Source organism: Elgaria multicarinata, chromosome 8 (genome assembly GCF_023053635.1).
Source record: "Elgaria multicarinata webbii isolate HBS135686 ecotype San Diego chromosome 8, rElgMul1.1.pri, whole genome shotgun sequence".
In the NCBI taxonomy this organism is placed as follows: Eukaryota; Metazoa; Chordata; class Lepidosauria; order Squamata; family Anguidae; genus Elgaria; species Elgaria multicarinata.
In genome coordinates this window covers 54,946,267-54,968,070 of record NC_086178.1, presented here as the reverse complement: position 1 = coordinate 54,968,070, position 21,804 = coordinate 54,946,267, and the positions used below count along the sequence as shown (strand labels likewise).

At 43.9% G+C, this 21,804-nt stretch overlaps 1 protein-coding gene across 1 annotated transcript in view; it reads right to left on the bottom strand.

Moving 5' to 3' along the window:
* Window positions 1-264: 264 nt before the first annotated feature.
* The window catches only part of ENTPD1 (ectonucleoside triphosphate diphosphohydrolase 1), a 51,855-nt gene continuing 30,315 nt past the window's right edge, over window positions 265-21,804 (bottom strand). Inside the window, exons 2-10 of the mRNA XM_063132463.1 lie at window positions 15,483-15,607; window positions 12,877-12,994; window positions 12,124-12,274; window positions 9,260-9,419; window positions 6,362-6,586; window positions 4,751-5,017; window positions 2,896-3,003; window positions 2,417-2,554; window positions 265-2,094 (exon numbers count right to left, since the gene is read on the bottom strand). Of these exons, the coding sequence (XP_062988533.1) occupies window positions 1,888-2,094; window positions 2,417-2,554; window positions 2,896-3,003; window positions 4,751-5,017; window positions 6,362-6,586; window positions 9,260-9,419; window positions 12,124-12,274; window positions 12,877-12,994; window positions 15,483-15,607 (1,499 nt within the window). The 3' untranslated portion in view covers window positions 265-1,887. The remainder of the gene's footprint in view (window positions 2,095-2,416; window positions 2,555-2,895; window positions 3,004-4,750; window positions 5,018-6,361; window positions 6,587-9,259; window positions 9,420-12,123; window positions 12,275-12,876; window positions 12,995-15,482; window positions 15,608-21,804) is intronic.

Below are 21,804 nucleotides of genomic sequence, written 5' to 3'. Positions count from 1 at the left end.
GCACCATGTGTATAATGTATAGATTCTACCTCTATTCCATACTGCTGCCAAGGAGACAACCCCTCCAGACTCCCCCTGATCAGTTTTAATCCATTCCTACTACAGGACAACTGAATTCCACAAAAAGGGATACATACATGATAATACTAATTACCGCACTTCTTCCTTTGTTATGACAACTCATCTCTAAGAACTGCATCAAATATGAATTTCTTGCATAGGAAGAAGTTATGTATAGAAGAATCTATGTAAACTATTCACAAGTGACAATTGCATATACCTTTATTTCCATGCTATTGCACAGGTACATGTTGAAAAAAAGTAGCCAACATATTACAATGCACAGTTATCAGACATAATGATATACACACGTACACAGTGGAATGAGAAGTGCATTTTTGTGTAAAGAGGCAGAAAGTTCATTTCTGGTAATAAAAACAAATTCCTGGACTGAGCATATGCTCAGAGAAACCCTTTTAAAAAACATTCTAAGTACATGTCTGCCCTACCGAGCTACTATGCATCTGGCTCCAGTTGGTAAATCTGTGGAATCTGGTAAAACGGGTACAGAACTTCAGGCCCAGGACCCAATTCCAGCTTGCCTGGAGTCCCAATTCAGCAGAGGTTCTCCAGATGGCCACGCCCCCTTCCCCTGGTCCCTTTCCCCAAACAACTAATTGATTTGTGGTCCTCCTGCTTTTGTACAGTCCCCTCCTTTCTGCCCACCCCTGGGCTAGGTAACAGACTGACACCTCAGTCAGAAGAAGGCTAGAAAGGCCTTGGCAATGTGAACCTCTGGTTTTCAGTTGCATCAAAGCACAAAACAGTCAGTCTCTGTTTGTGAATCATCCAGTCACAGAGAAGAGTCTATTTCTAGGAATTTTCCATTGGTGCCGGAAAGCCAGTGGGTCAGGGGAGCAAAAGGCCAGGTCCTCTAGAGAGCTCCTCCATTGCAAGCAGGTCATTGAAGTAGCAAAGAGTTTGTTTTCCCCAATTCCTCACCAGTTTTGAATGATAAGGATGCTGATGGTGACATTGTTAATACCGGCTGCTTTGGAAGGGTGTAACCTTAGGCCACAGCGTCCAGGGTCTACACAGACCATAGGAAGTAACTGGGTCGGCTGATCCAAACAATTCACAGGCAGTCCATCAACACGAGGCTCGATGTCCAGGGAGCAGCTGAGACACCTGGGGGAGAATTCAGTTGTGCTTGTTTTGGGCAAGCTGCCAGTTGACATTCTTTCCCGGACAAAGGTTTTGTGAAAGATGCATTTTGCTATGTAACCTTTTCCGGAGAAGGTACATTTCACTTACCTCTCCCTTCTCCTGGCTGATGATTTGCACACGAAGAGTCTATTGTCAAAAGTCTTCACTTGCAAAGAGGATGTGCCCTATAAGACAGCGTGACTGAGAAGTGCTGGTTCAGTCACTGTGGCTGGGGCAGGCCCAGTAGTGAGTATTTCTGACGGGAACGTTGACCTTTCCAGCGGAACAACAGATGATGTGCAAACCTGAGAGCCCCTGCTCCTGCCATGCTAAGTCTCTCCCTCCATGGTTCGGTCGGTCTTTTCTGACTGGGTGCCCCGTGTTGAATTTCTGGGGCCACGGCAATCTATGAAGGGGGCAGACCTGAGAGAAGTCTTTTAATGCAATATGCAAGGCCTCTACCGCCAACTCCCGCTCATGATCAGGAGGGGAGGCGAGTCTTCAGAACGGGGGAGATGACAGAAGGGCAGCTTGCTGCTGTCTTGGCCTCTGTCAGTGCCAGAACATATGGCACAGAAAGCCCTTAGACAAAGTCAGTTATTTTAGGAGACCCCAGGAGAAGAGCACTGAGCAATGTTCTTCACTGCAGTTTGTCTGTGGGCTCCTACGCCTACCCCGCTCTTAAATCATTTCCCTTTTCAGACACTTTGGTTTGCAATAGATCACCCAGCCTATGAAGAGCAGAGCCGCCACCGCAACGGAGCAGATGACCATGAGGCTGATATAGCTAGCCTGGGACAGTGGGCGGGTATAGGGCTGCTCTGCCGGGATCATGTTGGTGAGGTTTAGCATGTAGCCCAGAGTCCATCCAGCATCACTTTTCTGAATCTGAAATGAATGGGGAAAGAGGGGAGAAGAATCAGTCACAACAGGAAGAATGGTTTTATATTGTATTATGTTTTTGAATGGCTGTGAGCAGCTCCGAGTGCTGGGAAGGCACTAGAAGGGCAGGAAGGAAATCCCTCTACAAATCAGCCTTCCCCAATCTCGTGCCCTCCAGATGTGTTGGACTATCTCCCATCATTCTCAGCCAGCACGGCCATGGGAGGAATAAATACAGAATAAAAATTAAAATAAAGAATAAAAGTAAGCATGTAGCGCCTTCCAGCCCCAGCCCCATCCCCAGGCCTATCTCTGCATGGCAAGATACCTTCTCTAGGAAGTGGATGTTTGGCCATTTGTCCTTGGTGAATTTGTATCTCCGGCTGAGCAGTGAGATGATGTAAGTGCCCGAGAAGCAGTATTCACTCAAGTACTTGTCTTTTACCGTAGGAAATTCGGCCTTCACCTAGACAGAGAAAAAGAAACAAAATTTATTTCCTTTCCTTTTGAATGAAACACTCCATTTTCCAGATTAATATTAATTCCTGGAGCCACCACAATCCATCTGTGTGTTTTCTATATGAAGAACCCTTTCACACTCTGAGAAGACACCGTATATATACATACCAGATTGTGCATTAGGGCAAGTTGAACTGTTGTGCTTTCTTTCTGTGGCCAACTTGATTCTGAATCTGAAGCATCAAGCAGCACCCATCTCCCCCATCCCATGGCACTCATGCCCTTTGGAAGCCACATACGCTTAAAGCCATGGTTCATGCGCCTTCTGGTTTTGTGAAAATGGCATACCTTATCCCAGGGTTTGGAGCAGAAAGTCTTCACTGCCTCTATCACTTTGTCCATAGGTTCTTTCGTCACATTCAGAAAGTTCATTACATAGTAGAACGCAGAAAATGCCTAAAGAGCAAGAGATGAGCACTTGTTTGGGAAAGTATAAATTAAAGGAAGCCCAGGGCACTCTCTGCATCAGCCTTCACATCTGGGGAGACAGGGAGAGAGTTTTGCAGGTAACCTGCCATAGGCTGCAGAGAATGGACTCCCACCACACCTAATCTGGCACAAGAGCTAGAAGGCTACAGCTCCCTACAGACCCTTCAGCTTCACTTCTTTTTAAAGAGCACTTTAAGCTAGTTTTTTTAAGAGCACGGAAAATATAGTAGTATTTGTGAAAGTGAAAGTAAACACTTTTCCATTTGTGTATTTGAGCTATTCTGCTAAACCACAGGGCCACCTAGGGGTTACATAAAAGAAAAGCAGAAAAGGAAACACTCTTAGTGTAGTGCTCTCAATTTTGCGATGAAACTGAACATGTAGAAAAGCCCTAAGCTATGGTCCGTCTCTTCATAGCTGTGAGGGCCTACACAATAGTGTCTATATACTCCATAGACACTTCCTGTGATTCATGCCCAACTGGCCTGTTCTCCTGCTGCTCAGATGGGTGTCCCATGTAGCTGGGCCATTCACTGCTTTGACTGATGAAATGTTCAGTTACTGAAGGATTATAAGGAGCATTTCTGCTCTGTATGAACTTTGCCACCTAGTGGTAGATAACAAATTGTTGCAAGCTTGAGTGGGAAGAAGTTGTCTCTTTTGTCATCAGTGATACTGCAAGCACTATCCGCATCCCACAAAGCAATCACAACAACAATAGATGCACTAGTGTGAGGGATGAATCACATTTTCCAGGCTTCAGCAATAAAATATGATGGTTTAAGTGCTGGGATAGAAATCAGAGACCTAGAGAAATGCACTGTCTTTAATATAGAGATATGCTACTTTTATATTGGATTAGCCAAAGTGCCTCCATCCTGGCTATCAAGTTTGCATGCTTCATGCATTTCAGGAAGAGACTGTGAAGTGACAGACTGTGCTGTCTTATTATCTGTTCACAGATGGCTTTGCCTAGAATCTACAGCCATTGTCTTCTCTGTTCGGTTAGACACCCTGCAGACATTCCAAACCTGTGATCATCACTTCCCATCAGCTGAATCAGCGGATTCTGCTGGGAAATGGGTGTGCAAGGATGACTCTCCTCTTGCGCCTCTTTCCCACCAGAATTAGGCTCCTACCAGCCTGTCAAACAACTGATTGGCAGGCTGGCAGGAGCACGATTTTGCTACTATGCAGTGTGCACAGGGAAGACTCTTACCACACACCTTGTGTAGCACGGACTGCAGCATGTGCAGGGTGGGGGCGGAATTGGGGTGGCTGGGCACCCCTGAGAGGGGAGGGCACCTGTGGTGGGCCACCCAGCCCCCGTATTGCCCATCTTTGCTTTAAAGCATATTATAAATACTACTGTGGCTGACGCATCCTCTAAATTAAAAAAACCTCGGTGACAATTAAAATGGCTGGGGATCTTTGTGGTGTGGGTCTCCTGCCTCAGCATTGCCCTGGGTGTGGGGTTGGGGAGCTTCACTCTGCGAGACTTCCTCAGAATGAACAGGCAGCAAGAGGGGTTTAGACTCATCCAGGCGAGGCAATTGTTTCTCATCAAGTGCACGATGCAAAATGTCAGGGCTAAGGATATCAGGGCAAGTCACTACTACTTATTATAATTGCAAATACCATGAAAAAAGCTTCTTCCTCCGGTATTAAACCATCAGCGTCTTCTGGATGAAGACAAGTGCCTACATGGACTCACCCCAAATTCCCCGGACACCTGAGGTAAGAAAACGCCATTGAACGAGCAGCTGGAATAAGAGCAGTTGGTAGTACTGAAGATTTCCTCGAGGCTCGTCAGGCACCTTTCATAATCCCCAGCACCTTCGATTAGGAGCTGCAAATGGGTGGAGTTATTTGGGGTGAACTTAGTTGCTGTGCAGGGATTCGTGCGCAGGTGAGAAATGTTAAGAGTCCTCTTATATCCTTGTTGGAAACATGGATCCTGGAATATGCCAGTTGATGAGTCCTGGAGAATATATATATATATAAAAATATACACACACATACACATTTTATTTTAAAGCCATCAACAACCAGGTAAGACATAAGTCATTACAGAATGAGGATGTGGTAGGGTTACCTCAAAGCAAGAAACACCCATATTGATGCTGTATGTTTTTTTTTAAAAAAAAAGTTAATTAAAAATAAACACATTATACATAAAATGCAAAAACAAAACAGAGATGTTAAAAGAAGGAAATGCTTTAGGGAAAAAACATGTGAAAAGCCTGCATGTAGATTGTCACATGAAATTATCCTATAAGCATGTAGAGGGCCTGTTCAGACAAAATGCTAAGCCATGGTTAAGCCACTAACTCTTTTGCAGCAAATGGTCAGTGAGCATGTTTAAGCCGTGGTTATGTAGCCACCATGATTAAGAATGATTCACATGACACGTTAAGTCATGGTTCACATAACACGCTAAGCTATAATGTTTAGCTCAAAATGCTTAACCAATGTGGCTTAGTGTGTCCTCTGAACAAGGTCATTGTGTTGCAATGCCCAAAATGGACTTCAGGGTTTGACATACCAAAACACCAGACTGAGATGAAGGACTAAACTCTTGGGCCAAGAGTCAGTATCAAGGTTAATATTTCTTTCTTTTTTAACACAAGGCATGCATCTCTTCTTTCTGCATGTGGAAATACCATTGAAGGAGGCAGAAGATAGAAGATTAGCCCTGTTAAACCTCTGCTCAGGCCTTGTTGTCTTTGATTTTATAGTAGTAGAATCTGGTGTTATTGCCACTAAAGAGGTATTCTCTTAAAAGCAGTCTGGAATTAATTGGCAACAGGATGCTAAATGGATAGAGACCTTTGTAGAAGAAAATTACCATGAGGTGGACTTCTCAATACAGGGGATAAATAGTAGGCACAGATCAGGAGATATAGGTTTATTTTTTGTTGAGGAATGTTACTTCCCTTCAGCAAGTCATAACTGCCCACATTGTTAAACAGTGGTCTCTTATATCTGACCACTCGCTTCAGCAAAACCCTTTTTGTTCATTCTCATACAACTACAACCGGAACACTTGTCAAATTTGACAAAACCTGGACCCAACACAGTTTAAGATGATACCTACAGCTTCAGAATCTCTTTAAAAGAGTTAATTTTATGGAATGAAGAATGTGGGTAAAGAGAGAAGCTCCAAAGAGTATCTCTGGGGGAAACGTCCAGGTTTTATAAGGCTCATGGTTTATAGCGTCAGTATTACTGAAGGGAACAAGCCCATCCATGGTGAAACTGAGCAGGCTATCTTATGAACTTCACCCTCTACCTGCTATCACATGTATTGGTACCCCACACTTACGAGGACATCATTGAGCAGCTTGAGGCGGAGTGCCTGGTCCTTTCCATAACACAGAAAGCTGTGCGTATACACAGTGTAGCTCTTGCCATAGAGAAGGAAGTTCACGGTATTTTCTGGGGACTCAATCTTCTCGTGGTCTGGTACAAAGGTGATCTGTGTGGAAGCTCCTCCAAGATCCAGTGCTCCTGTTGTCCTCTTACTGAAGAAGCTACGAGGCCAGCTAGACTGCAAAAAGAACATACCAGATAAGAGAAAGCTGTTGCTGATCCCGGGAAAGGGACAGAAAAGACAGGAGCCAGACTTGGGGAAAACGGAGACAGGGAGATATCAGAAGGTTAGAGCAACGCTAGCTAGTAAGTGAGTTAGGAAGGTATATTTATTTATTTAGTACATTTCTAATCTGCTCTATAACTAATGTTTTTGGGTGGATTACAAACAGTTAAAAAAACTAAAATGCCATATAACAGTTAAAAATATAAAACACAATACAAATATTTTAAAGAATCAAATGCAATATAATGCAAAACAATAAAGAGCATAGGAATTGATAAAACAACCACAATCACCTAGAACTAGGTCTCTAAATTGCCTGGGAGAAAAGGTCTTCACTTGGCACCGAAAAGATAACAACGAAGGTGCCAGGTGAACGTCTTTGTGGCATTTATTCCATAAATTGGATGCCACCACTGAGAAGGCCCTCTCTGTTGTAGCCACCACCTAGTAGCTGGAGGAGGGCCTCTGAAGATGACCTAAGGTCCAAGGTATGTTGAGAGAGAAAAAGTTAATCATGGGAAGATACAGGGGTGTTTGTGAGAAGACTAACAATGGGTAGCAAAGAGAGACAAACAGAGGACATTGAGTGTCATCAGACGAGTGTTTTATCATACATTTGCTACTGCCCAGTTATGTTCATAGAATCATAGAATCATAGAATAGCAGAGTTGGAAGGGGTCTACAAGGCCATCTAGTCCAACCCCCTGCTCAATGCAGGAATCCACCCTAAAGCATCTCTAACAGATGGTTGTCCGCTGCCTCTTGAATGCCTGTAGTGTGGGAGAGCCCACAACCTCCCTAGGTAACTGATTCCACCATCGCACTGCTCTAACAGTCAGGAAGTTTTTCTTGATGTCCAGCCTGAATCTGGCTTCCTTTAACTTGAGCCCGTTATTCCGTTTCCTGCACTCTGGGAGGATCGAGAAGAGATCCTGGCCCTCCTCTGTGTGACAACCTTTTAAGTATTTGAAGACTGCTATCATGTCCTTTAAACGACATCCACCTCCCATGTGTCTCCCACTCCTTCTGCCCATTTTTTCATCGCAAAATAGATCTTTTCAAACCGCTGAGGCCCTGCATTATTTTCAAATGGGAGTGACACCTCCTACCACATAACTGTGGGAATTGTAAAGTCAGCCCAATTAAATCTCCAGGGAGCATACAGCAGCCCGCATTGGCCACTGACGAAGACTCCGTGTTGAAACGCATTTGGCCTTTTTATTCTACGTTGTTTCTGCTAGACATTTGTTTTTGTGCAATATGCTATTGCACTTTTAATGCAACACTATTGTTAATCATTAACTTTATTCTTGTACATTAAATACTATTGTTCTACTGTATATATATCCTTAACTTTTTGTTTAGTATTACATGGTTGCTTGTTAAGGACTTCACCTTTCCTTGCTCTCCCGATATAAACAGCCCCTGAATGGCCCATGTGGTCGTTGCTGCTTCCTCTTTCTCTCCCCATGTAAAGAGACTGTCACTATTGTGGGACTGCAGCAGGAGGCCACAGCATAGCGAAGTGCGAAAATTCACAATAAAACCTTCTCTGGAAGCACTTTTAGACTATAATGGTACTTCTGTCTATTGGAAAGTTTTTTTAAAATTATTATTATTATTATTATTATTATTATTATTATTATTATTATTATTAAATACACTGAACTCAAGAAAAAAATAAAACATAAAACTAAACACATCAATACTATTCTATAACTCTTCCCGTTCCCTCCCCACACTTGGTCAATTTCCGTCGAAAAGTTATGTCACCTTTCATTATGTTCAACTACTGCAGTGTTTTCCTTTCACAGGCTTGGAGAGAAGCAAGGTAGGTACACTTAAGGAGATGCTATTAAAAGGATGAGACTGACCATAGATGCTGCTGCAGATGCCAGGAACATTCCAGCTTTTAAAGACCTAGAAGCCTTATTGGACACTGAGAGTTTCTACTGTATTGGGAGGGGGCTGATATTCTTCTACCACACTCCCTTCTATCACATTGGAAATCGAGTGGGGGGAAGACAAAAATCAATTGGTGGGTAAATGGCATTTTCTTAGCAATAGTTTGAATAGAGGTAAAACACAATTCCCCTGCAACTGGCATTATAAAGAGAAATGTATCTGAATGTCCCGCATTAATAATGACTGTGTACATAGAAACAATAGTCTTCATTGGATCAGCTGACCACATATGGAACACATGAAACAGCTGTCTAATTGGAGCAGTAATCGTTTAGGTTAGGAGAGGAAGGAAAACACATAGTGCATTTAAATTAAACTATGAGAGATTTAACGCAACATGCTAACAATCCGTATTTCCACAAGGAGTCTGTGGCACCTTAACAACTTACAGATTCCTTGTAGCACACATTTTTGTGCACTTTCATCAGGGCTCTAGTCCACAAAAGCTTGTACCGCAAGAAATCTGTGCGCTTTCGAAGTGCTCCAAGACCCTCTGTTGTTTTTGCTGCAACAGACTAACGCAGCTACTTCTCTGGAATTTGCTGGCATGTATTACATGTCTATGTATTGTGGGTGTGCAGGTGTCAACAAACATGGTATAGAAGCAAGGCATGTCCACACTTCCTGGTGCAGCACTTCCTTCCTGACATGGCACATTACCTCTTTGAAATTGTCTGACAGGTAATTAAGAGTTATCCAGCCATAGGCCCCTTCTTCCTCCCCACTGAGGATCCTGGCACCTTGGAACTTGAAGGGGTATAAGCGTAGTGTCGCCTCTACTGCAGAAAGGACCTTCTGAGCAGTATCCCCATTCTCCAGGCTGCATGTAGAAAAGAGAGGCAGGGAGTTATACCTGAATCCCCTGCTACTTAGGGCCACTTCTAATGTTCCATATCCTTCTTTGCCTATTTAAAATGTACGTAGGGAAGAGACCAGAAAATGATGTAAGATGTGCATGTTTGTAACAATGGATAGGGTAGATGCTAGTAGCAAGCATGTAAATTATGAAGAAAGTGCTGAGAGTTTTGTGAGATGCGGGTCTTATGTATATCTACCTGTCTAGCATTGCCCAAAGAAGGGCATGCATCTTTTCCAGCCTTTTTCTGGCTGCTTTCATACAAGTATTTTTTTGAAATAGGAGCTGAGAAATGTAACATCAGAAGCAGGCTTCATGCCATTGTATATATAGATTCCTGGCTAGGAGAATCCAATATACCAGGCATCTTGGCAAAGGGTTCACCTCCAAGAATTTTATTTATTTATTTATTGCATTTATATACCGCCCCATAGCTGAAGCTCTCTGGGCGGTTTACAAAAGTTAAAAACAGTAAACTTTAAAACAAATATACAAAGTTTAAAAACATAAAAAGCATAAAAACACAGTATCCGTATAAAAACAGCTATTCTGGGATCCGTTAAAAACAAACAAACTCAGCATATGTTGTTAAATTCTGTTAAATGCCGCCAGGTGAGCCTTATTGGGGAGATCATTCCATAATTGGGGGGCCACCACTGAAAAGGCCCTCTCCCTTGTTGCCATCCTCCAAGCTTCCCTCAAAGTAGGCACTCGGAGGACCTTAGATGTAGAGCTCAGTGAGCGGGTAGGTTCATGTCGGGAGAGGCGTTCCGTCAGGTATTGTGGTCCCAAACTGTGTAAGGCTTTATAGGTCAAAACCAGCACCTTGAATTGGGCTCGGAAATGTATAGGTAGACAATGCAAGCGGGCCAGAATTGGTCTTATATGTTCAAACCTTCTTGTTCCAGTTATCAATCTGGGTGCTGCATTTTGCACAAGCTGCAGCTCCCGAACCGTCTTCAAAGGCAGACCCACATAGAGTGTGTTGCAGTAATCTAATCTGGAGGTTACTAGAGCATGGACAACTGAAGCTAGGTTATCCCTGTCCAGATAGGGGCGTAGCTGGGCTACCAACCGAAGTTGGTAGAAGGCACTCCATGCCACCAAGGCCACCTGAGCCTCAAGGGACAGAGATGGTTCTAGGAGAACCCCAAGCTAGGGACGTGCTCCTTCAGGGGGAGTACAACCCCATCCAGAACAGGTTGAACACCCACTAACCGGTCAGAGGAACCACCCACTAACAGCATCTCAGTCTTGTCTGGATTGAGTTTCAGTTTATTAGCTCTCATTCAGTCCATTGTCATGGCCAGGCACTGTTTCAGCACATCCACAGCCTCACCTGATGAAGATGAGAAGGAGAAGTAGAGTTGTGTGTCATAAGTGTACTGATGACAATGCACTCCAAAACTTCGGATGACTGCACCCAACAGTTTCATGTACATGTTAAACAACATGGAGGACAAGACTGACCCCTGAGGAACCCCATACTGGAGAATCCACGGGGCTGAGCAATGCTCCCCAAGCACCACCTTCTGGAGCTGACCAGCCAAGTAGGAGCAGAACCACTGCAATGCAGTACCTCCCACTCCCAACTCAACCAGTCATCCCAGAAGGATACCATGGCCAATGGTATCAAAAGCCACTGAGAGATCAAGGAGAATCAACAGATTCACACTCCCCCTGTCCTTCTCCCGACATAGGTCATCATACAGGGTGACCAAGGCTGTTTCCTTGCCAAAAGCAGGCCTGAAACCCGACTGAAATGGATCCAGATAATCAGTCTCATCCAAGAGTGTCTGGAGCTGGCCCACAACCAACTTGTTTGCTCAAGGACCCTGCCCAGGAATGGAACATTTGCCACCGGCCTGTAGTTACTGAGATTTTCCAGGTCCAGGGAAGTTTTCTTCAGGAGTGGTCTCACTACTGTCTCTTTCAGATGGCCTGGGACCACTCCCTCTCACAGAGAGGCATTAATCACTTCCCTGGCCCAGCCGGCTGTTCCATCCCTGCTAGCTTTTATTAGCCAAGAGGGGCAAGCATCCAATACGGAGGTGGTTGTACGAACCTGTCCAAGCATCTTGTCAACATCCTCGAGCTGTACCAACTGAAACTCATCCAAGAAAACTCCTGTTGGACAATTTGATAACTATTGCAGCATTGGCATGGAAAGCAAGCAAGTAGCTACAGAATAGCTGTCCGAGCAAATAGTAACCATTATGGGGATCTTGATTTAGCAAAAGCCTATGGCAGCACAGTGTGACTAGAGAGACGATTCTCCCCGTCCAACATGCTTGCTTTTGTAAGCTGTAGAAATCTTAGTGCATGGAGCGAATGAGGTTGGTAGAAGGTATGGGGAAGCATCACTACTCCAGGCAGAGATAAGTGGCCCTTTTCACTGAAGTCCCATCTATACACAAGTTGAGCACAGAGACATGCAACATGTGACTGAATGCACCAACGGTCCGCTTGTGAAATGCAGGCATTGTGCAGGGATAATACCTAATTGACACTTCCCAGGGACAGGAGGGGAAAAAGTCAGACTGGACTCTGATGCAAAACTCTCATCTTTGCCAACCCCAAAGAAACCATTGGGAACGGCTATCTGTGCTCTTGTCTCCAGCAAACATCGTATTTCAAAGGGAGCGCAGACTGTAGTTTCCTTTGGTACCTCAGCAGCCGCATGCCAGCCGTTGCCCCCAGATAAACAGGTGTCTCACTATGTTTTCCATGTGGCACTATCTCCTTTGCCTTATCCATGCAAGGCTTTAGGGAGGCACCAGCTTTTTTCACATCACTGGTGTATCCTGAGATTCCTGGACCTGGGAGGGAAAAAAAGCAGTTTTGGTATAGAACTGGGTACACTATTCACAAAAAAAGGCTAATTCTATTCCAAAGTCACCCAAATTTTTAACAAAAAAACAAGTCATGAGCCCCTTTCGCCTGGGTTTGCATGACACGGCAAACTGTGGGAAGCCAGGCACCCATGGGGCACCATGTAAAAATGGTGCCCTGCTGGTGCCTGGCATAATGCAACAGCCCCTGCAAGTAAATTAAACCATGGTGGACTGTTGTATCATGCAAACCAGGTTCTAGTCTCTGATAACAGGAGTTGATTGTGGGTGGAAAGGACCAAGGAGCACTGTTTATCTACCAGAACATATCGATAGAGGAGAAATCTGGCAACACCTCTGGTGGGAGAGGAACCAGTGCAGAGTACAGTGCCCAGAATAGGACGAATATCACTATTTTGTCCTGGGTTTCCTTGTCAATTTTCCCAATACAGAGCCGAATGGGGTCACTATTGCTATGTGAGGCTCCTTTAAAGGTAGGAAGGAATGTTTGCCTTTTGTGTTTTTCTTGAGTTTGCCATCACATCATCTCTCCCCTATTACAATCAGCCCCATTTTGCCCATTTCCTTACCATCCACTCCACACATATGCACCTGCTGAACCACTCCTGTGTCATTCTCTTTCTCTGCCGGCCATTCGTATATGTACAAGCTAGTGTGCGAAGAACCAGCATCCAGTACTATCCCATACTGAAGAAAAAAACAATTTCACAATTTCACTCAGCACTCAGCCTTGCCTGGCAAGCAATGTTGTGTTTTGGAAGAAATTAACAGTGCCCTTTTACATTTAAGTACTCTTGAATCATTACATTGTTCAGACTAGCAAATATGGACATCATTCAAAATCGGGACTTTTTATAACCTCTGGATTTCCCGCTCAAGTATTTCTGGTTTCAAACTGAGATCCATCTATATAGGATATAGGAAGCTCAAACCTATAATGAGAAGCCATGATTGGTTCTTTAAGACCCACTTAGTGTGTCACACTGGGATTTTGATTTGATTTCATTTCATTTATTACATTTCTATGCCGCCCATAGCCAAAGCTGTCTGGGCAGTTTAAAAAGATTAAACCTTTAAACAATACAGTATTATGCATAGAGACAGAGGGAACAATCATTTTACTCTCTCCACATGCAATGCTTCTTTATTTAAAGGTTTATAAGGCAGGCTCCTGGGTTATGGGGTTTTTGTATTCTATCCTTCTCTCTTACTACCTGGGGGCTGTCTAAATGTGGGGAAAACCCCAGGGTGGCACCGCAATGGCACTGTGTTGTTTATATGATGCAGAAGCCACTGCGGACCCATCCCAGGGCTTTCCCCTGAAGCTCCGAAATAAAAAAGTTGGGGACTGACCCTGACTTTTTTCTGTGTAGCGGGATGACGATGGTGCATCTGCCATCTGTCACTGCTCTGGAGTCACACCGGAGGTGTGGCTGGGCAGATGGCGACCCCTGATTGATCACCATCTGCCAGACAGCAGGAAGGGGGCGGGCCAGAGAGCCAAATGGCCACTAGAACGCCTCCGTGCACTTCCTCCGGCATCCTCGGCAGAAAGGAACGCTTGGCAGGGAAAGCACCAGGTAGGGGAAAAACGGGAGGGAGGGACGCGCAGCTGCACTTGTGTGGCAGCGCAGCAGAGTGTGGAGCAGTGGCGCATGGGGCAGCCGCAGCTCGTCCAACTCTGATTGATGCAAACCCCGTACTCGCTCCTTGCTGTGGGAACAACCCCGCAGGAGCACAAATGCGGGGGTTTGGGGGCTCATGGCACCGAAACCCCCGCATAGACAGCCCCCTGGATGATGCAAGTTGCTATTGACATGACTAGCGTCACCATGAATTTGGCATTTAACTTGACATGGGACTGCTGGGTTCTGAACAATTATGCTCTAGAGATATTCGGCAGAAAAGCTGAATCCAGAAGAGCACAGAAGTAGAGGGGAAAAGGGGGTGCAACATGAATAGGCATGGCATCCTGTGACTTGAGAGCTAAAGTTAATGTTTGAAATTTTGGGTGATGCTTCCAGACAAGGCTTTTATTGTGCATTCACCCTGCCTCGTTCACGGAATTATACAGGAGATCCAGATGACAAAGTCTTCAATCTCCCATTTTCTGCCCACCACTCCTTCCATTATTTTTTCTTGCCAGAAAAGAATACCTTAAGGTGGTAAAGGGGGCTGCACAATGCCTTCTGTTGGGTAGCCTCTATCTGGAAGCAGCAGTTTTTTTCTGGCTTATCTTCATTTTTGTTTCAGTGTATACATTTTCAAAATCAGCTGTAAGAAGAATGGACTGGCATCCTTCTTGCAATTGCAGGATAGCCCATTTCATGTTATTATTATTATTATTATTATTATTATTATTATTATTATTATTTATATAGCACCATCAATGTACATGCCTCCTGGTAGCCCACCTTCTCCTTTGGCTAGTCCATCAGAGTTCTGGAATAGGAGCATGGCTCATGCTGTGGGCAATGATGATGATCCTTCTGGGATTCCTTTGTGCTTCAATATTCCTTTGTGCCCTCAATAAAGGGAAGGATTGGTGCTGCAACGCCAACAGGCACGGAGCAGTGGGTGCTTCCAACATGCTTTAGGGAGGATCTGTGATTCAGTGGTAGAGCACTTGGTTTGCATGCAGAAGGTCCCAGGTTCAATCCCCAGCATCTCCAGGTAGGGCTGGAAAGAGGCCTTCCTGAAACCCTGAGCGCCGCTGCAAGTCAGTGTCAACATTAATGAGCTAAATGGACCGATGGCCCCACTCAGTACACGGCAGCTTCCGATGTTCCCATGCTCAATTTTTGAAAGCACATTTTAGTCCCCCTCAAGGCCGTTTGCGTATCACTAATCTAGACTGTTCACTGTGCATTGGCCTAAGGGTTCAGGATTTCCCCGGATTTGTCAGGATTTCCCCAGATTTGTCAGGGTTTTTGTTCTATCCTGGTTATCAGGGGGGATTTTCTGTAATTTTCTATAATGTCCAGGAATTACATGCTTTCCCCCTTTAAGGCTGCCATTAGCCTGGCATGGAGGGGGGGATGATGCATTTTCTGGAGGCAAATGGCGGCCATCATTAACAGGGTGGGGGAATGACGTGCTTTCCCCCCACACACACACTGGGTGTCCTCTTTTTAGGTTTCCCAAATATGGTCACCCTAGTCCTTCTGTGACCTACTTTACTGTTCTTTGTGGAATGATGGTTCTGTGCGACAGCCACAGCGATTAAAGCAATAACGGCCACTGCTAAGAGAAATCCGGTGATGATGTATTTGGATCGGAAACCCTTCCACCGCTTGGTACCTGCAATCACAGCAAATAGAAGATGACATTAGAAAACGCACAGCATTGCACCCTAGAAACACACACACTTTGATCTCCTCAAACACACACACTTTCCCAGACTGTCTAGGATATGATCTAATGGGGTTATATGACAAAAAAGTTGAAAGGCAGTAATGCAGTTCTACTTGTCTTTGATACTGGAGCCGAGCCGAGCGCAGCAAAGCTGCCAGGCGCTAGTTGCCACTCACTGCACTGTTCTAGTGCAGATGTTAGATCTTGGCCCAGCTGCACAAGCCTCTCTCTGCCTCTGCCTTTATTTTTGGTCTCTGCATTTGTGCAGAGGCTATTCCTGGACTGATACAGCTGGACTTCTATAGTTCCACAATAAACCAGTCCTGGCTTCTCTGCTGGCTCTGGCCTGATTAAACTGTTGCCAACAATTAGAGATGGATGCAGAATTGTGCCAGAATGACTTTTAAGAGTCAAAATGTCCTCAGTGAATACAGCACTGTCAAGCGATGGGATTTTAGAAATCCACATTAAAGTTTTTTTAAAAATATATTAATGTGTATTTTTATACATGTTTAGACAGAAAAAAGTCCTATAACCTCCAGTATTCCCCAGCCAGCTATGCTGGCTAGGGGAATGCTGGGACTTGGAGGACCTTTTTCTATTTAAACATGTATAGGATTGCATCCTTAATCTTTTTTATTTTCATATTTCTCTTACAACAAAAGAATATCAACTATAACAAAAAATATACACATACATGGAACGACACATAACCTATCAAGATAGCTTAAAATGGGTTTCCCCCAAATATCACATGCTCAGCTGGTTGGTTATAGGCAAAGAATTCCTTATTGGCAATAAAGAGATACCACTTTAATTTGGACTATGTCACCAATTTTATTATTTTCATAGAGTATATGCCTTAATAAATATACTCAACACAGATCAGAATCTACCTTTGACCTCTAGCCTAAGACAGAAAGAATGATTCCCATGCCAGCCTCTCTGTCATCAATATAGTTATTCTATTGTTCAAAGTCGAGATTTTGAGCTTTTCTACATGAGGCATTTGTGGTACACTCCTGATTCCTTACTCACAGTTAGTTACAGGTTCTTTAGACAACATTGTGATCTTCCAGTTTCATTTCTGTCTTTATAACTTGGCAGTTAACACATAAAATAGTACTGTTTCAGCTTTTGTTGCTTGTTTTGAATTTTGCTGCTTGGTGTTTTATATGTAACGATGATGTACTTTTAATCTGTTTTTACGTTTTCTTAAGGCTTGAATTATTGTTAGCTGCCTTGAGGATCGACATCATAAAAAGGTGGGGTAAACATTATTGTAATTATTATTAACGATGATGTCTAGTATATTTATTAATATATTTACTTTTATTCAAAACACAATTTCAGAAATACTGTTAGAGACGGAGCTGCAAGCTGTTGCACCCTAAGGTGCACATCTTTTTGCTAGTTGGCAAATAGGAAATGACATAAATCTTGAAAATAGAAACCATTAACATTGTGGTAAAGAAAAGAGGAAGGTTGTGTTGTTTGGCCTCAAAATTAGTTTTGTTATCAATTTGCTGTCTGATTACTGTGAGTGGGTCTACCAATTTTGAAGACATGAAAGGCAGAGAGACTGAGGGTGGTTTCAGAAGAAGCTTTTATTGTGCAATTATTCTGTCTCATTCACAGAATTTTTTTTTTGGGGGGGTAGGTTTCAGATGACAAAGTCTTCCAGTTGAAGCCCTCCTGCATTTTCCCACTACTTCATCCTTTTGATAGTTCCAGTGATCTCTTGAGGCACCCAGAGAGAAAGAGAGAGAGAGATGTAAAAGTGCCTCCAGATGTAGGGATTCTAGCACTAATGGTCAGAAGGCATTTTGCAGCTATTCCATCTTTTTTCCTTAAAAAAAAAAGACTGAAGCAACAGTGGGAAAACACAGGAGGATTACAAGTGGATAACAAGATTGGGCTTTTCTATATGAAGCTTTTAACCCGCACCTTGACCAATGCTTCCAGATTCTTTTGGGAGATTAAAATTGGCTCCTCTACACATTTTTTCCAGTGATTTTTCTTTGTTTACCTTTCTATATGTTCCATTTTACAACCAAGAGGTAGCGCTTTGGTATAGTGGAATTGCACAATTACACAATATTTCTATGGCGTTATAGAGGCCGTTCAGGAAAAAATACATTTTCCTCATTAGGAAAAAAATGCAATAATGGTTGAAAGCATGGGAGAGGCCCTGGAGGAGGAGGATGTTGTAAAGGATACGCAAAGGTCAAAGGCTTCATTGTCTACCCACTTCTCCATACCCCAATTCCTTGTAAAGTCAGGTGATTACCTAATAACACACTCGTCTGGAAGCAATCTGAGTTGGCTGAAGATGAATCTTCTTGGTTGCTCTCTGAAGATCTGCCACTTTGTAGGAGTGACTGTTGTTTGCCTTTACTTATGCTCAGACGGTGTTTTTGTAAATAAAGCATTTATTGCAAATACATCATCATCTCCCGTGCTCTATCATCCAAAGGAAACTAAATTCAATTAGTTCTGCCCCCAGAATGTTTCACTATTCAAGAAAGGTGAGTAACTGTAAATAACTACATTAGTAAGCAGAAATAATAGAGTCATGTTTTAGAGAAAAGGTTCAGAAATATTGCTATAACGTAATTACACAATGTTACCAATCATTCTAAAATAGAAACTATTTGATCTATGTCCCCTCCACCCAACATTTCCCTAAATATTTCCAGTTTTTCCATTTCCAAATTTTGTATGTGTTCACATTTCTACCCAGGCTGAGAAGGAAACAAGCATCTTTGCATAATAACTGAGGATTATTTAATACCATTTAGAAAAGGAGCTTGACTGAAATGGAATAGAGAAGTTCCAACAACTTATTTCTGGCTCTTGAAGATATCAAAGCCACCTTCATTGGTTCAGAGGAGTTGGCCTTAAAGTTAACCAGAGCTTAGCTCCTAAAACTTTAGAATGCCAGGATCCAGTACTGGAATGTGCTAAGTAATGAAAGAAGAGAGAGCCTTTGGATATAATCTAAGAGTCTCTTTTGGGGATCTGGGTATTTCCAGATAAGGCTTTTATTGTTTATTACATTTATTTAAAATATTTTTATCCCACTCTTCAGCCAACAACAACAACCTCCCACAGTGGCTTACAAACATTAATAATGAGAGAGTCCCTGCCCTCATGTTTGCAATCTAAAAGACACAACACAAAAGGAAAAAGGATTGGGAGAGAGAAGGGAAAAAGCTCAACTCAGGCACCAGTTCTCAGTTTCAAAGTTCTTATAGGTGTTCCTTCTGGCAAGGAGGAGTAAAGCAAGCTCCTTGAACCTGTTCCCTCTCTGGTTGATGTATGGAGCCAGGTTGGTCCTTCCTTTGCTGTGATGCTCTTCCCGGGAGAAGGGGGGGTACAGCCTCCCAGTGGCTTTTGGTTTCCTGGTTATGGTGCCATCACCGTGCCTTACTCATAAATTTTACACATGTGTGTGTGTCTGTGTCCAGATGTCATCATCTTCCACTCATAACCCTCCTGTGTTTTTCTACCACTTTCCCCATCTTTTTTTCTTGCCACGGAAAACCCGTTAAGGAGAAAATACAGAACAGCTACACAATGCCTTCCAATAGTTAGCGGTAGGACTCCTTTGTCTGGAAGCACCACCATAAACCTCCACATGATTGAGTGCCTGTTTACCCTACCCTGTGCCTGTTTGCTTTCTCTTCCCCTCCTTATTGTTTTATTATGGTTTTATTAGAATATAAGCCTATGCGGCAGGGTCTTGCTATTTACTGTGTTACTCTGTACAGCACCATGTACATTGATGGTGCTAAATAAATAAATAAATAAATAAATAAATAATAGGAGTGGGTGAGCGGGAAGGAGGACATCCAGGTCACAACACCTCCAAACATCTCTACTTTTTGAAATCAAGGGTTGCAATGCAAGGCTTTGCCAATGAGGCAGCATGTGAGGCTCCTGGCTGGAAGACTCTGCAGCATCAAATCAGGCATCTAATCCTAAGCAGTCCAACCGAGAAAGCAAAGCCTTCCAATCCACCCCTTTCCTTCCCCCACTTAACAGGGCTGAAATCTATTCTTGTTCAGGAAACTGGATGCTAGTGGCTGACGATGGCAATTAACATGGTAATGATGCCTAGAAAGGCTGGGAAACTGGCTCACTGAAGCAAATGAAGACGCCTGAGCAAGGGGAAATCCCAGGATGGCAGTGAGCCATCTCCTTGGCTGCTCAGCAAAGCAGGAGGCAACTGGGCATGAGGCCTGGGTGGTGGTGGTGGTGGTAGTGGAGGAGGAGGAGGGATAATGGCTGAAGTTCTGCAGCTGCACATCAATGGTCCCTGTCTGGCTGCATCCAGCTGGCTTGAATCAGATCAATTCACTGCTGAGCAGAGAAGAGCTCTCTGCCTGTCAAGCAAGAAAGTGGCAGTAACTATGAGATGGGATGAGGCGCAATAGCAGCTGGTGACAATGGCAGCAGGAAAGTAGACTCACTGAGGAAGGGGAACATGCTGCCCAACAGCCTTCAAAAACCTGCAGCTGGCACTGGGATCAGAATCAAGTATCAGGACTTTTCTTCACAACTTTTCAACAAGCCCTAGGAGTGTTTTCATAGAATCATAGAATAGTAGAGTTGGAAGAGTCCAACCCCCTGCTCAATGCAGGAATCCACCCTAAAGCATACCTGACAGATGGTTGTCCAGCTGCCTCTTGAATGCCTCTAGTGTGGGAGAGTATGGTTCAGGATGTATGGTGCATCTGCATTTCAAGATGCAACCTTTAGATCAGACTTCCCCAACCTGGTACTCTCCACATGTTTGGACTTCAACTCCCATCAGCCCCAGTCAGCATGGCCAATGATCGGGAATGATGGGATTTGTTATCCAAAACATCTGGAAAGTATCAGGTTGGGGAAAGCTGCTTTAGATTATCACCACTTATAGATTTTGGAGATCATGCAACACATAAACTCTGGAATTGCTTTTCTTCTGGAAAAATATTACTCTTCTGACATGACCTTTTCATTAATATAAAGTATGATGACTCCTGAGAGAGATCACTTGTCTTTTGAAAGTTATTTGGCAAGCACCCCTACACTGTTGTTAAAATTAAGTTAGAGGTTGAATGCTCTTGTTTGCACAGAAAAATGGAAGATGAGCATCCCACAAAAATGAAAATATCATAAAGGACGAACAATCCCTTTGAAGTTCACATGATGTCTAAACACATTCTTTCAATTCCAAAACCCACTTCATGTCATTTGAGTTCTTGGGGAAACGACCCCTCAACATAAAGGTTTCCTGTTGAACCTTTTGCCCCTCAACCCTACCATGGAAAAGAGGAAAGCCTCATGGACGCTGCAGCCAGGTGGGAAACGTGATGCCTTAAAGAATCGGGAGCAAAATAAATAAGTCAGCAACTTCTTTTCCTGGCAGAAAGCTATGGGAAGTTGTAACATTTTGAACATATGCAGAGCTGCTGACAACAGGCTGGGGAGGCTGTTAGAAACAGGCCTCATTTCACCTCCTCTGAGAGGGTGGCCGGTCTGCCGTTCCAAGCGGAAAGGCTGTAAAAGTGGAGACGGCGAAGGAACAGCAAGAACTTGAGTCCTCCCCCTCGCCCCACACACAATGCCCCCCATTCCCCTTTCCCACAGGGGTTCACGCAGCCCGGAAGTGAGCACACAGGGGGCTTTGTGCTCTCCGTGGAATCCCAGCTTTTCTGTTTGTGTTGGCAGCAAGTCAGTGGTTTATTTCTGGCAAAATGTCCCCAGGGAGGTTACAGACAGGAATTCCCTGTGACCCAGCCAGCTCAGCGCGACAATCCCCCCCATTCACCACATCAGCACCAAGCACATTCCTTCCATCTGGAGACAGGCCTGCTGCCTCGGCCCCTGCTCCAACAGCGCAGACAGCAGCTCCCAGCTGCAGCTCCCAAGCCCTTCTTACGCAAAGCAGGAGCGACAGCAAAAGGCAGCAGCCGAGGGTGGGGCTAGGCACCTCAGCGATTGTGGGAACAGGCAATCAAGTCTGCATGGAATCGGCATATGCTCATTTATATGGGTGTATGCAAATTTAGAAATAATTACTAGGGTTTATTTACAGGAGACAAAGCCGTCCAAATAATCTCAAGTAAAAGAAAAACTTTCAATTAATTTGCACC